Source organism: Pyxicephalus adspersus, chromosome 4, assembly GCF_032062135.1.
Source record: "Pyxicephalus adspersus chromosome 4, UCB_Pads_2.0, whole genome shotgun sequence".
NCBI classification, from domain to species: domain Eukaryota; kingdom Metazoa; phylum Chordata; class Amphibia; order Anura; family Pyxicephalidae; genus Pyxicephalus; species Pyxicephalus adspersus.
This window is the reverse complement of record NC_092861.1, coordinates 24,988,101-25,004,427: the sequence shown is the minus strand read 5'-3', so window position 1 is coordinate 25,004,427 and position 16,327 is coordinate 24,988,101. Positions and strand designations below refer to the sequence as shown.

The 16,327-nt window shown below is 36.5% G+C and overlaps 1 protein-coding gene across 11 annotated transcripts in view; it reads right to left on the bottom strand.

The window, feature by feature from the left end:
* MYT1L (myelin transcription factor 1 like) overlaps window positions 1–16,327 on the bottom strand; it is a 293,552-nt gene that overhangs the window by 114,093 nt on the left and 163,132 nt on the right. For 9 of the 11 annotated variants that reach the window (XM_072407580.1, XM_072407581.1, XM_072407573.1 and 6 more), the window contains exons 5-8: window positions 12,517–12,568; window positions 8,432–8,486; window positions 8,213–8,246; window positions 5,809–5,871 (exon numbers count right to left, since the gene is read on the bottom strand). The exons of 1 other annotated variant lie outside the window; for it this stretch is intronic. In XM_072407580.1, the coding sequence (XP_072263681.1) occupies window positions 5,809–5,871; window positions 8,213–8,246; window positions 8,432–8,486; window positions 12,517–12,568 (204 nt within the window). The remainder of the gene's footprint in view (window positions 1–5,808; window positions 5,872–8,212; window positions 8,247–8,431; window positions 8,487–12,516; window positions 12,569–16,327) is intronic. One more of the 11 variants, XM_072407579.1, reaches the window with a different exon arrangement.

Genomic DNA, 16,327 nt, shown 5'->3' with positions numbered 1-16,327 from the left:
TATATATATATATATATATATATATATATATATATATATAATAACTATATTTAAATATGTGCAGCAAGACGCAGCATTGGGAGTCAACAAAAGCACCCTACAGCTGTCATCATCGGCCACTGACCCGATTGGCTACTAGCATAGTATCCTCACACAGACTTGTTTTACAGACAAAGGGGGTTGTTGAAATTTTTGAGAGCACTCTGCCTTGTTTAGTGGTTTGTAGACTATACAGCCATATTTAGATATCTTCATACCTCCTGCAACAGGAAACTATAGGTACGAAAAGCAATAAAGGGTGTTATCAGAATGTTTATCTAATAGCATATCTATTTGTGTGACTACAGTTGGGCTTAAACAGCCCATACATTGGTTCCTTGTACCCCCTCTTCGAAAAAGGGTGTACATGTTGCCACATTATCATGTGAGTCATGTTGCATCATATTACATCATCACTTAACTCTCTTCCAGCTAGATCTGAGTATATTCTTCCTGCCCTATATACGCAGTATAACCGTACACCATTTTCAAGTGCTGCAGAAAACTGTTGCACAAATAAGTTGATTATGGAAAAACTATTTATACTTACCTACATAATCTAGCAAATAGCTACTTCTATTTTGAATGACAGTCTTTAAATTAGTTGGTGTACCTGAAAATGAAATCCTAGTTATAACTGCGTTATAGCTCTGAATTATTCTTTGGATTTCTATATCTGCAAGAGCTCCTAGTTCTGTTCCTGTGCACCTTGGAGTTTTAGGTGCCTCTATACACCTTCCCGGGTATACATAGTTGGCTTTCATTACTGACCTTAGTATTAGTGCACAGCCAAAAAAACTGAAATATGTGACATTGGCCCATTTGCCCTTTTCAAAGATTCTCAAAACTGTTCATCATAACATGAAAATGTTAATCTGTGTTGCTGGAACTAGGAACTAATACTAATGCAAACATATTTAACAGATGGAAGAATACAAAATAACATTGTACCTTTTGTATCCACTTTGTTTCATTCATCTGCAGATCAAGGGAATAAGCTGCTATCTACATATGATGTTAGTTAACCTGAACTCCAGTATTAACATATATTTCAGCCTACCGATAGGGACTTCACTCCATGTGCATGTTATTCCATTTACTTGTGTCCTTGGATGCTGTGCACTGTATAGTTTGATCAGCATAATCTTCAGTCCCTCCTATGTAACCACCCTGTTTCTGAGCTAATGAACTTAAGTTGGCATTCAACCCTTTTGTTAGGAAATGCTCATCTGTCCGGTGACTCCGTGCTGTGCACCATCGCAGTACTAAAAAACACTGTTCTGTCCAGCAATGTCCTTTGCAGCAGCCAGGAAAACTAAGATAGCAGCAGCCCCTGCTTCCCTTTAGTTGTGCAACCTGATGCATTTTGGCATCCCCGGCATCCCTTGTTAGGCTGTGCACAGCTGAAGGGGATTCTAGAGGCTGATCAGCTCCTGACTCCATCCTGCACTGCTATTGGCTGCTGGGACTTTAAAGCCTCTTTGCTCCCAGTCATTAGTGCTTATTGTAGCGTATATCTGAACTAATCTGTGTTGTAGTGTGGTTTTGTCTGATTTACTGTTGCTGACCTTGCCTGTTCCTGACCTGCCATTTGTATGTAGCCTAGACTGACCTTTTGCTTGTGACCCGGACTCTGCTTGTGTTTTGCTCTTGTGTACTTCGTTTGGTGGATGGATATTCCGTGTATGACATCTGCTCTGAATTCTGGACTATACATTCCCAGACACCATCCCTTGCGCAGTAAGTCCTCAGGAACCAAAGTGATTATGGATCATGTTATTTTTTATAATGGGTCATTGAAAGTTGACAACATTGTTGCTAATTGTGACTAGGCAACATTGTTATAATATATAGTTTGCCATAAAAATGGATTTTTCTTATTAGTATTGTGACATAAACAGAGCAACATTTTGCCACACTTGTGATCAATTGTTTTCTTGCACATATACAACACACCTTTTAAGATAAACATTGTAGTGATTATTTTGCATTTAAATATTTTTTTTTTAGTTTAATAATCTTACTGCACAAGAAATAGGCATGCTTGCTGCCATAAAAAATATGAGCTTAGTGATTGGGCTGGGAGGAACAATGCCAACGATTTTTATGCTGCAGGCTTAAAAAGCTGAATCAGGTCTAGATAATGAGGTTATTAAAGGATCTCTAGATTACGATGTTTGGGCTAATATTCCTTCTGAATATATGTTGCACAATACACGGTTTATTATAGTCATTAGGCCCCTGGCATTGCTTCTGTATGTGGGACAGCACTAGTTAGTCCTGCAGTTTTCAGGATTTCTGCACACTTGCACTTTTCGTTAAATGACCACATGCTCCATATTGTTACACTTGTCAACAGTAAGTTTGTAGTTGTCTGCTGTTTGAGTTTAGAATAGGGAAATCGTTTAATTCTCAAATTTAAATATTTTAGAGGGGCTCTGGTGGTGAGTTGTCCCAGTCAGAATTTCAAGTTTATTCCAATGCAGGTATTACCAAATCAAATAACACTTGGTAGCTACCCAAAACTGAGTAATAGGTGGGTAGAAATGTATTTTGAAGTGATACCATGGATATCAGATCCACTAAGTCAGCCAAGATATAAAAGTATTACCTAGTTCACCTGGATATTGGTCCCTATTACACCTCTTGGTATGTAGAGAAAGAACAATACAAGAATGGGATTTTAAATCTTTTTTTTTTTTCTTTTGTAGGGGACTTTCAAAATAACAAATAAAGTAATTTATAGGTTGAATGAAAAGCTTAGTGTAGTATACGATGTTTGATACTCAGTTCCAAAGATCTATACATGAGATCAAAAAGGGGGACAAATGGATTTGATTTTTTAAAAATAAAAGGAACAGTTGGTAACCAAGTAGAAGTGGTTTTAAAATAACTCAAAATATGTGTTCACTGGGGCTGGTATAGCACCAGGGCCCAGTCATTTTATAGTTCTTAGGACATGCAGAGAAGACTCCATTAATGCTCTCTGCAGGTTTCACTGAACTCCCTGGGCAATATGTCTGTTCAGTACAGGAGTGCTTAGCTTAAGAGACCAGCATCATGCAATTCAAAAGAATGAACTAGCTTTCCTACCATCTAACTGCAGAAATTCCAAACTCGTCTCTGATACATCTTTTCCAGCAACCACAAAAACCTATTTAGGAAAGGTTAGGAAGAGGGTGTAAAGGTAGGATATGTGAATACCTTATATAGACCATGACCTAAAGTATCAGTGCTGCCAGTCACACATAATATTCCTGAATCTCAGTAACACATTCCAATGTATGGTTCCAGTGGTATCTAACTGGATGCTCATTGCCACATTTTCTTCTAAAGTTTTGTTGGCAAGAAAATATAGTGTGCACAGATCATCAACACTGTTTTTTTATATCTCTATTCAAAAGGATAACATAGCAGGGTATCAGTTTGTTGATGCAGAGTTAGACAAGTGCCCCTTTCAGTTGTTTTGACCCAGCCTATGACTAGGGTTATAGAAGGGGCCACATAGGACAGTTGGCCTAGTCATTAAGACATCTTATAGGGAATATTAGAGTGCACATGAAATGTCCTCTATAAATCTATAATACCTTTTTTAAATTTTGCACTCTCACACTGGAAACTCCACAAGACTATTGCATTTTGTTGTTGTCCAAGTGCAACTCTTCTTCCAACTCTAACTAGAGTTATAAAACAAACTCAGACCTATTTGTGATTGGTCTACCAGTTTTAATACCTGTGAGACCTGTTTGTAAATCAGAATTTTCATGGCTAAATCAATTTTACTCATTTTTACTAGCGAATAATAAAAACTATGTGAATCATTAAGTTAGGACTTTTTTATTACCATTGCTTTTTAAGGGTCAGTTAAATAAGTTTGATAATATTGGTACTACATCAAGAGAAAGATAATAAAAAAGTGTTGTCCTTAGTTACCATTTAGAAGTTGTATATAGCACTTCAACAAAATAAGATTCATTTGGTTTCTGCTAGAAAGAAATCCACCATTGTTCTTGTTTTAATTACTCCAGTCATAATAATATGACACTTCGAATAAATCTTGTACATGTATTCATAGCTTACAACCTTTTCATTTCAAGTTATTCCAATGTTAGTGAAAACCTGGTAAGGTGATACCAGGTCAAACAGATGATTAATTTTCTTTCTGAACACATTGGGCCTGATTTATTAAAGCTCTTTAAGGCTGGAGAAGATACACTTTTATCAGTGAAGCTGGGTTATCCAGAAAACCTGGAATAGATTTTTTCAAAGTCATTTGCTTTTTGCTAGCAAATATTTTCAATTCTAAATCCAATCCATTTCAAGTTTGCAGGATCACCCAGCTTTGCTGATGAAAGTGTATTCTCTCCAGCCTTGGAGAGCTTTGATAAATTAGGCCTATTGCAAGGCCCCCCAAACCCAGGTATCTCAAGCCCATAGCAGCAAATCAAGGCTGCATCTAACACATCTGTTGGTCTGTGGACTTCATTGACCTGTTGAGAGTTGTGGAAAACCACAAGGGTTGGACTAGCACTTTGGCTGGAAGAGTAAATCAACATATCCATATTAAGCCCATCTGTTTGGGGGTTGTAGGGTCAGTCTGATATAAATCCATCAACGTTTGTCATGTTTGCTGTCATTTTATCAAATGAAAATAAAGAATGGGTAAGGTGGGTTTACTAGACATATTAATGGACAATTATCACCCTTTCAAGAACAACACACTCACTCTTTAGGGCCGGGCACTACTTTCATTTATATGTCATATCAACAGACACTATTGGGCTTAATATTTCACTCCTAGGGAGTTTATTGGCTGAATATTCCTCTGTTGCCCAAGGTTCTACAAGCCCTGCCATACAACATTATTTACAGTGCTGCATTTTCTTTAATCTAATTACTAGATTATTAATTTAGTCATTAGAGCTAATCATGACAGCCTCCATGAATAGATGTGGCAGTAAAAACTGCTGGACATGTATAGATTTTGATGCCATAGCCCCTACAATATTGGAAGCTATTGGGTGACTCTGTAGATCAATATCTACTCTGATAAAATATTAAAGTAGTCTGATTCTTTTATTCTGGTTGATTTTAGTTCTACCAGACTTGATAAAACAGGAGATACAAGGAGGATATATCAGTGTTTTCACTACAAGTATGAAAGGGTTTATGATGCAAGAACCAGAAAATGTTACATTTTACCTAAAGGGATATAAAAACATGTCATATATTTTACTTCCAGTCTTGGATACCCAACATAAATTGAAAGACATTGGCATGATGTGACAAAGTCATGAGTCACTAGTACCTTGGATTCCAGAGTTCTAAGTAATACTTCTTTTGCAGACAATGTGTAATATAAAAGGCCCCATTTACACTGCTGCGTTTGTGTTGGGGAACATATGGCAAAATAAATGGGTCTGCCAATGCACCAAATCAAAAATATCTCTGCAGCTTTTTTTAGCATGGAGCCCACCACAATGCATGACAGGTACAATATGGGGTGGTGTGAGTTTTCTATTATGGTATATTATGGTACCAGAACTAATGCCACTGCAATACACCTAAGTATGTGTGTTGCTGTAACACAACACAAAAATGTGAATGGGCAGTTTAAAATGCTATTGGTCCGATTTTGTCCTTTTTGTAAAGATGAATCAAATAATTCTGTTGACCCAGTTACCTTTTACATTATATTCATACAAAGAATACAAATATATTGGTGCCATTTTTACAAACAGAAAAATATAAAAATATGACTATAATTACCTTCTATGTCTTGCATATTTACCACTAACATGGCCACTGCCATCGCAGCCAGGAGTAGGACAGCTGTAGGGAAGGAACAAGTGATAGAGATGTAGTCGCTGTATATCTTGGATAAAACACTAAACTGTATCTATTAGACACTGGTAGGGCATGATAAGACTTTAAAAACTGGTATTTTATATCTCTGCACTAACAGCACGCAGGTGATATTTAATTCAACACAAGATATTGAGAGGTAAGTTTGAGACAAATCTGTACCTGTGTGAATTATAGATGAATTAATTACAAGCAATTCTTTATTATCTGTTAGAGCTATACAGGTGATTTACATGGATTCTTAAAATACTCGCCCTAGGCATGTTTTATAAAGGAAAGTGTCTTTCTTATGGTAGTTGCAGACAGGTGAATTAAATGGATGTTCTAGGCACTAGATGTAGACAGGTGATTAAAATGTATGGGTTTTTTTCTAGGAGATGCAAACAGGTATTTTAAAGGGGTGTGCTCTCTGTTCTAGTTGAAGACAGACAAACAAGGTGAAAGCTTTAGATTTCTCCAAAGAATTTCACAATTAATCTATTATTTTACAGAATAACCTGCCTTAACAATGTACAGTAAACAATGAATAGGCATTACCAGTGCTGTGTATATAGCTTAAGAATGACTACTTCTATTTAAAAGATGGTAGAATTACAGTCATTCTGATTAATGTTGCAGGCATAAAATTTAACAAAGTAAAAGAGTTTTCCAGTAAACCCTAAGCTTTGCATTGCTTCTTGGTTCTGAATATATCTGGAAGACTTTAGAGTTCACCTACAGCATCACCATCCAAATTAAGTATGGACTTCAGTCCACCAATGATGCAAACATGAGAAGGTCAATCTTAGTGTTGCTTACATTAACCTAAAATATTGAGAGAAATGGCTATCCCTGATTTAAGTATAGGTGCATGTCTGTACCTTAATTCAAGTACAGACAGGTAACTTCAATGTGTGCCTAAATCTGGAATAATTTGATGGGTACCTGCATTTAGACTAAACTGTAGAAATGGGAGTTAGTTGTGTGTACACCTACATTTAAAATAAGTTATATGGGTGCTGAAGATGTCTGAACAGGAATGAAAAAGTAGACGTGAATTAAATGGGCCCCCAAGTTCATAATGAGTTGCAGATAGGTAAATGAAATGGAGGTTTATAAACAGGTGAGTAAGATGAGTTCTTCTACCTGATTGAAAGTACAGACAGGTGAACATTATGGGTGCCTGTACCTGAATTAAAATACAGACAGGTGAGTAAAATGGAGATTTATACTCAGGTAAGATGAGTGCCTATACCCAAATGAAAGTGCAGGTGCAGATCGAGATATGTGCAGACAGGTAAAGATTGTGGGTGCCTATACCTGAATTAAATTACGGGTAAGACGGGTAAGAAAGATGAGTGACTGTACCTGAATTAAAATGCAGATAGGTGAGTAAGATGAGTGCCATTGCCTGAACTAAAGTACAGACAGGTAAACTATGACTTATGGGTGCAAATTCCTAAAATAAAGTAATGGGTAAGAAATATTGTCTCCACCAGAATTGGCAAAGGGTAAATGAATTGTGTGTCCATTTTTTTAGTGAAGACAGGTGACTTAGATATGCTTCTGTACCTGAAATAAAGTGCAGACAGGGGGGTAAGATGTAGGTTTAAAGACAGGTGAGTAAGATGAGTGCCTTTACCTGATTGAAAGTGCAGACAGATGTGAACATTATGGGTGTAAGTAAAATAAGTGGATGTGATTTAACCTGATTTAAAGTGTAAACAGGAAAGTTAGAGGGGTGTCTCTATCGGAATTAAAGTGGCAAAGGTAAATAAGTGTCTAGACCAATATTACAGTGCAGACAGGGACGTTAGATGGGTTCCTGAATTAGGCTGAAAAAAGGTAATGTAGATTGGTGCATCTACCTTAATTTAAGTGCAAACAGATGGGTTAGCTGGGTGTCTATCGGTGAATAAAGTGCAGACTGGTGAGTTAGATGGATGTCCCTACTTGAATTTGAAAGTAGACAGGTGACTTAGATGGCTCCATGTACCTGAATTAAAGTGCAGATGACAGGTGTATTGCAAATATCCCTAGTTCTGCCTTAAAATTTAGGAGATCAGATCATTAGTAGAATACCCAAAGGTAGATTATGGAGATAGAGGGCAAAAAGAGACAGAAAGACACAAATCAAATAACTGGCATTAAAAAGGAAAAAGGAGGTGATGCCAAATCTATTTTATTAGCAAGCCTCTGGAGAATTAATTTAATCAATGCATCAGGGCATGAGTAAGGCACCGGTGAACTTGAAAGTGCATTATGCCCATTAAAAGGCCTGAATTTTCGAAATTGCTAATGGGATGTATTTTACACTGTGAGCACTAACCTGAACAGCTCTTGTATGGCTGGTTCCACAGGAACTGTAGAGAGAATGGAAAATATATAAAAATTTATCATCTATCATAAGTATCCCTCTGATATAGAAAATTACCCAAAAGGTTATGCAAAAAGGAAGGGTCAGAATGAATTGCGGAAAGAGATTCTACAGGATGAAGGTCATTGCTGAGTGGAGGCCCTGAGTGATTTAGTGAAGCACGGAACGTACCTCGAACACCTTTGGAGCGCGTGCGATGCCGTTTCTCGTCTGTATCCACCTCCATCTGGGAATAGATTAGCAGGCAGTGAATGCTCTTATCCTTCATGCACAGACTATCAATGTTCTGTCTGCTGCAGACTGTCACACAATCTTTTCTATTTTAGAACAAGGATTTCTTTACGTGATGTGATAAGCTCAGTAATTATATGGAATAACAATGAATAATATGGAATACCAATGAATTCTTTACATTTTCACACTTGTCAGAGCTATGATTCAAACTGTGAAGATTTTTCTTCCACATATGCAATATTTGGTCATACTGAGTCATAGATGGTGCACAAAATGTATTGAATATTTTTGCATTATGCAACTTATTGATTTTCTAGCCTTTTTATACCCATATGGAAATTAACCCAGAAAAACAGGCTACGCCAAAACATTACATTGGTGTATTGTTTCAAAATATTGTTTGATAATAGTTTCCTGTGCTACTGCATATATATTTGAAAATAATATACAAAACATTGGTGTCACTTTAAATTCCAGCTCAAATTAGCAGGCAGGGTAAAGAGCTCTGGTCCCAAGGGGTTAAAAGGGAAAAAGCTGGGAAGAGGTAAGATAGATCAGAGACCACAGGAGAGCTACGAGGGTAGCCACTGATTGGGAATGAGGGGTAAAGATGGTACAGGATAAGCAATGATAAAGAAGGAGGGGAAGAGGTAGAATAAGAAAGGCACCAGAAAAGAAGAAACACAGGTGGAAGAGAGCACATTTTGGTGAAGTAAGTGGGGTGCAGGTGGTAGAGGGTTAACAATGGTTACAAAGGAAATAGAAATGTTATAGGTTGGAAATGGTGATAGTAAACGTGGTAGAAAAAAGGTTGAAGGTGCTGGAGGAAGAGAACAAGTAATAGAAACGACATTGGAGGATAGGCAGTAGTGGTGGCAGAAGGTGAAAACAAGTTATGGAGGAGTACTACCAATAATGGAGCATGGACAAATCAGATAGAGGAGGGGTCTAAGTGGTAAAGGGTGAGAGATGATGAAGGTGGGTCACAGGCATGGGAGAATAGGCTTTGGTGATCAATAAGGGGTTCAAAGGGTAGACAGTGAGGAGAGATAGTAGAAGAGATGGTGGACGAGAGATATCAGCAATGGAAAGGGATACATGAGAAGAAGAGATAGCAAAAGGTGGCCATAAGTAAGAGAAAAGGTGTAGGGGTGGGGGTGGGGGGTACATACAGAAAACAGTGGGCATGATGGTAAGAAGAGGAAACTAGCAATAAAGGGATATAAAGTATTATTTATAACACACCTTTTATTTTGGCATTAACCTATACCAAAGATTTCACCTGACATCTGTTCATTTTTGATGAGGTAATACTAATTGACTTATATCCTTAATAATACACATAACGGGTTACGTTATCCAGATATAGGTGCATAATATATTTAGTACATTATCCCATGTAAAATTTCTGCTGTAACTAAAGGATGCGTCAGATGTATCTGAATATTTGTTTAAGATTAATCTACTAAATTTGTACAAATTTCACCTTGTGGCACATAACACACATTTAACCATACACAGTATATTAAATAGGCAGCTGTTGAGTATTTTTGAATTTTTACCATTGTCCCAAAATTTGGTTAAAATACTTTTCAGCTTCCATACAAATAAAATATTTCCAGGGAATGATGTGTCAGACATAGCTGTTCATTTCTTAGACCGTAAGAAAACATGCTAACTACTGCCTCATATGAATGCGCAAATATCATAGAATTATTGAACACAAGCAATAGCTGCACGCAGGATATAAAATTGGACTGTCAGATGCCAGACCGAAAAATTCTTTAGCAAGGCCAGAATCTCATTCTGTAGATAATAGGAGTTAAAATGCAGCTTTCATTTAGTTGGAGTTCACATTCATGAACTGCTCTGCGTTTTTCAAAAATCTTCTGATAATATGCGATAAACTACTCCGAGCTTGCATTTGGTGATTTCCTCTATAATAAACCTCCTCATTTACACTCCATATAGTCGGCTTCAATGCACCTCGAGTCACAAAAAAATGAAATACATTCATGATCTTCCGGGCACAGTGAATGATGCCTGAAAGGTAATAGTAGCATCTACTCAGCATAGCTAAATCTAGTTCCAGGCTAATTTGGCTACTGGAAATTTGCAACTTACTGAGATAATGTTAATTGGTTAAAAAATAATAATTAATTAAGAAAAAGAGGCCCTTTATTTCTGGACCCCAGATCACAGGATGTAACATGTGGACTTTCTGCTCTTGTGAACTTCACCTGGAGATTGGTTGTCACTCAAATCCAATGTGTTTGCTTTGTTTAATTCTAGACAGCTAAAAGATCGCTGACGTTGAACCCCAAACTACTCAGGCACCATCAATTGGGAGGTCATTTCACCAAAGCTCAATTATCCTCTTAGAACCACTGGAGGAAGCCTGGTTGAGATTGGCTGCTTTAGTGAGTTGAATGTTTGCACTTTGTGGTGTTCTCAAAGTGATTACGCTAATTTCGCTGATCACTTCTTAAGTTTTATGATTATGGGTAAATAAGCAAATAACCAAAGCAACCACCAACCAATTAACACCATACTACAGTTTTGTATAACAAAGACAACCTTTGCACCACTTATATTACAGGGGAAGACTAAGCTGATGCACATTTCTAACCCCTTTCATAAAATGACACACCAGTAACAAAGTTAGATCATACATGAAATTAATAACCATCATCTAATCTGATCATCAGAAGTTGCAAAATCTAAGCTCAAAAAACCTGTTGATGTCTCAAATCTTTTTTAGGATTCTAAGGTTTATTCTAAGGTTAGGATTCTGTTTATTCTATGGTTACAGATCCAAAAATGTACAGAGTCCTAGACCTAACCTTGTATGAAACATTGTCTTGTCCGTTTGTAGATTGGTGTTGATAAAACAAATTAGACAATCATAGTAAGATTGTAAGGTTTTTGGTACTGGATGTGGGTGCTTTAAAAAATAAGTATATTCCCTGCACAATATCATCATTTGTTTAATTCTAGATTGCACAATCCAAAAATGCATCAATGTTGTCATTTACTGTCTGTATTTTGTCATATAATGTGGGACAGACAGCCATGCCCAACTTTGGTATCCAAGATAGGCTTTTACAGCTCTAACAGGGGGAAACCTATTGATGGAACTATCACCTTTTGTCTTATATATGGTAATATGTACTGTATGTGGTATTAGGTATGGGTAGTGCAGGTCATATAACAACTGATACTTTTTACATGTCATCCAATCAGGTGTGCAGGAGTCTACATACTCTATGACCATCTCGTCCAACCGTGTACTGTGTAATTATATTATATGAAAAACCTCCAGCAAATATCTTCTTCACCAGATTCATTGCATCTTTTGTATTATTTTTATACAGAGTAATAATTCTTGTGACAGTTCAAATATTGATAATCAAATCACACAGGGAAATGCAGACACCCACACGATGGTGCCTAATACTGGATTCTTACCGCAGATACATATTGGTTTTTATCATTTAGTATTTAGATTGTGTCTGATTATATATATTTATATTTAATATATACAATATATTTATATATATATAAATATATAATGAATGGGAGGTGTAGATAACCCAAACAAAAATGTGTAGATGATATATGAGTAGTAGAGGACCCCTCCCAACTACAAATATATAGATATAATATTAAATAATATCTGTATAAGGATCTATGTTACTAACATCCCTGACATAATGATGCCACTAGGTGCAGCATATACAAATCTATATGTGAATACAAAACTCACAACACTCAAATGTGTCTATTTTTAAATATTTTCAACAAAGATTCACCCAAATTGAATCCAGTAGTTTACAAATGTATTACATAGAAAAATCTATGAGGAAAAGTTGAATAACACATTGCAAAAGATTTTTTTTTTGGGTGAAAATATTTAAATTTAGACTCTAAAATGTGAATCTGTAAGGTTTTGTCTGGAATTTTACTTCAAAGCCTGAACAATACCTGGAAAAAGGAAAAAAAGCTCTACTTGATATACTCACCTGATATTTGAAGTTGTGATGCTGTGACCTAGAGTGCCATTCAACCATCATTCTGTAATAACAATTACAATAATAGACTTATTGGCAGGATTACAGGAGGGGATACAGAAAAATAAAAATTGTAGTCTTAATGCTACTGACAGACTGTGTCATAAATGTTATTACTAAGCGCTGCGTAATATGTTGGCGCTATATAAATCCTGTTTAATAATAATAATAATAATAATAATTTTGACTTTTAATTACACGCTGAAGTAGTGAAAATGGGGGTGCAATGTAAACTGTACCAATAGTCAGTGATGTCCTCTGAAAATGGGTAAAGGATGTAAAAAGTCCTTTATGTTACATTTTACTTGAATATTCTATTGAAAGCAAAGCACTGTACCTTAACATATTAATTAAAACAACATCTACTTTCAAATAAATTTCAAAATGTCTACTATTTCCATTATAGAAAAAAAGACATTTATTTCAGGGCAATGTTAAAAATAAAAAATAAAATGTAAGTAGTCCTGAATTGTGTGCCTGATGGAGTTTAAGGTCATGCACTGACTCATCCAGGAAACCAAGGATAATTGCACTTGGAAAGTGGCACAAAAATGTCATTCTGTTTTAGGCAGAACACAGTTATCCTACTGGAAACAAAGACTCTCTCTCTGTCTCTTAAGCAAAAGTTTGGTACGGGGGAAAGTAAAAAACAGCACAGATTGTTTACTGGCAAACTTAACAATATTTAAGTTGCTGGTTTCATTCAAACTACTGGGGTCAGTTTACGAACTTCTGAGATTTTTAGAGTTAGCAGATGCCTGAAAATACCTATAGACAATGATATGCATTAAATCATGTTGTTTGAATGGGCCTGATTTATTAAAGCTCTCCAAGGCTGGAAAGGATACATTTTCATGAATGAAGCTGGGTGATCCAGCAAACCTGAAATGGATGTGGTCAAGGATATAAAACATTTGCTAGCAAATAGCATATGCCTTTGAATAAATCTAATTAAGGTTTGCTGGATCACCCAGCTTCACTGATGAAAGTGTATTCTCTCCAGCCTTGGAGAGCATTAATAAATCAGGCCTCATGCACATTGATTCTAAGGTTGGGTTATAGATTTATTCCTGTAGCAAGCCAGAAATGTGTTCATCAATGAAATGTTTTTAACTTTTATTTAAAACAAAGATGTGTTCCAAGTAATGAAGATTTGTTATATTAAACATAGCCTTGGATAGTCTGTTTTCCATATGAGAAATGAGATATGAGGTTTTGATATGAGAAAGAAATCCTTGCTTGTACCAAGATGATTGTTGTACACAGATACAAAGCAGAGCACGACTTTATAAGTCATTTTTGGGACATCTCAGCTGCAGGTAGACCACAGGTACTACTGGTGACCACTCATTTATCTTCAGCACGGCTTTCAAAGTTTGGTTCTTCATTATGAACAAGTTAGGAACATCAGACCTGCACATTATTGCTAGCAGGTATATGTATAAATTCAGGAACATTTTTACAACCTATCACCAAATATTCCCTATGCTATAAATTAAAAAAAAAAAAAACTTTTTTCAGCATGCTTGTACTGCATTGTTTACATGAATAAAATAGTGGCTGATTTGCTATTTTGCACAATGATAAATAGCTGGCAGCTGATGCTCTGTTGGACACTTTTGGTCAGAAATCTGCCTATCAATGAACTACTTTCCCACCAGGAGTAAATACATAAAAGGTTTTGTATATCCAAACTTTTTTTAATTTTGTTTTTAGTTCTGCTTTTAGTTCTGGACAGTAAAGCGAAGAAATAGAATATCTGTCAAGTTTTTTTGCTGTATGTGTCCCTTTAAAATTATGCAATCACACATTTTAGAAAAAAGATCTTCAATGGGGACCATTCCAGAGACAACTGTTCGAGAAAAGGAATCATTTTGTACAAATGCCCCCTTTTTTTTATGTGTGTGTGGGGTAGGAAACAAACAGGAATCTGCCTGATGGGAAAAGGCAACAAATAAACTGGCTGGCAAACAATCAGCTTTGTTCAAAAAATTAAAAAAAAATTCCTGACCATATATACACTTACATCAAAAATCCAATGTAATGTAAAGCCAGTCAAAGATAAGAGCCTTTCAAGAAGCTTGAGGACATGTTCCTAATTGTAAAGAAAAGTTAGCTACCATTACTCTGTATTGTTGGCCAGCCCCAAGTTCAAGGACACTGGGCTCCAAAATCATCAAGCTGCGACATAAATATCTAGAAATGGCATACAGGCGATAATACTACATGTGATAACATTGCCTGATTATTCGAAGAAAGAAACGTTTCATGCATCATTAACACCTCCAATGTTTCCATTGCATATGTAACACCTGATTCACATAGTTCATTCACACATTGCACAGACATGGAAGAAACGTGATATTATATGGTCAGTCATGTTACTAGCAATACTAGCTAGAGGAGAAAAAAATGCAAGGATCGTGGTTGTAGGACTTTTCAATACCTGCTTAGCATCAATATGTTAGGCGCTGTCCATAGTCCTGATTTTGTATTAGACAAGGTATTAATGTATAATCAATGTTTTACTGTTAAAATATATATGGATAACAGCTTTATCTCTCTCTCTCTGTTTAAACCCAAAGCATTTCTCTGATTCTCTCTTTTTTCCAGCCCTTCTGGTCTGATCCAATAGCTCCTGTAGCACAAACTGCTGGAAACATAATACTGGTAATGTGAGAAAGGAATCAGAACACATCACAGCTTGCTGCATATGGGACTGTGTAGCCACAGGCCAGTTCGGGTGCCCATGCTGACAATTGTCCATCGCCAAAAGCAAATAAAGAAGAAGGTTGCCTACTCTAATAAATTACATTTTCTTATCGATCATGTGGATGGCTGGGTGTGTGTGCGTCATTTACCTGGGGAAGAAATGACAGCAGGATGCAATATTGATAAAAGACAAGCAGTTCTAGGTAGTTTGACTTAAAGGATCTGCTGCTAACATCTTGATGCCACATTGCACATTGAGGTCTGTGGAGTTCTGGATGGGTTAGCGCTGTTTTGGCTTCACTAAATCTATCCAAAATTAGGGTGGTGGTTTAAATGTTTTGGCTGACTGATATATTTTTATATATAATATTATAATGTAACTTTAGCCAGGCTGTAAGTAAAATCATGAATGTATACATTTTATTTTAGGATACCTGAAAATGCAGTGACAAATCTTTTTGCAGTAATTGTCATATCTTTCCGCATTCCCTTCTCTTTGGCATTCTTCCCCAGCTTGTGCTTTTCCTTTCCTAACTGAATTTAGCACAAGAAATCCAGCACAGAGTATGCAGCTCAGCTGGCAGATAATTGCAGATTAGAAGCGCGAGGGGGAGCCCTTGCAAGGCTGTTGGGCCTCCTTAAATGACCCTGAGTCTGACACAGACTGAGAAATAGGACAGCGGGGAAGATTTCACAGGGGTAGATCAATTAGTTGCAGCTGTTGCACACATCCATTGTTAGAGTGAAAATCCTATCACATCCAGATGTTCCAGGCTGGGGATAACGGACTATGTGCTTCACAGACACTTGCTTTGCAGTAAATGCCTTTGTCTGGATAAAACAGGTGACTGATAAAGTCGAAACATTCGAAATTTATTCAGATGTGCATTGCAGAGCTAAGAACTATGATAGACGTATAGGAGAGAAAAATGGTGATGGCGTTAAGATAGTTCCTAATGTTTTATTTATATGTAGCGTATGTTTAGGGGTAAAGTTGATGTAAATCGTATCTCGGTGATATTAATAAATTTGCCATTTTTTAAAATAAAAT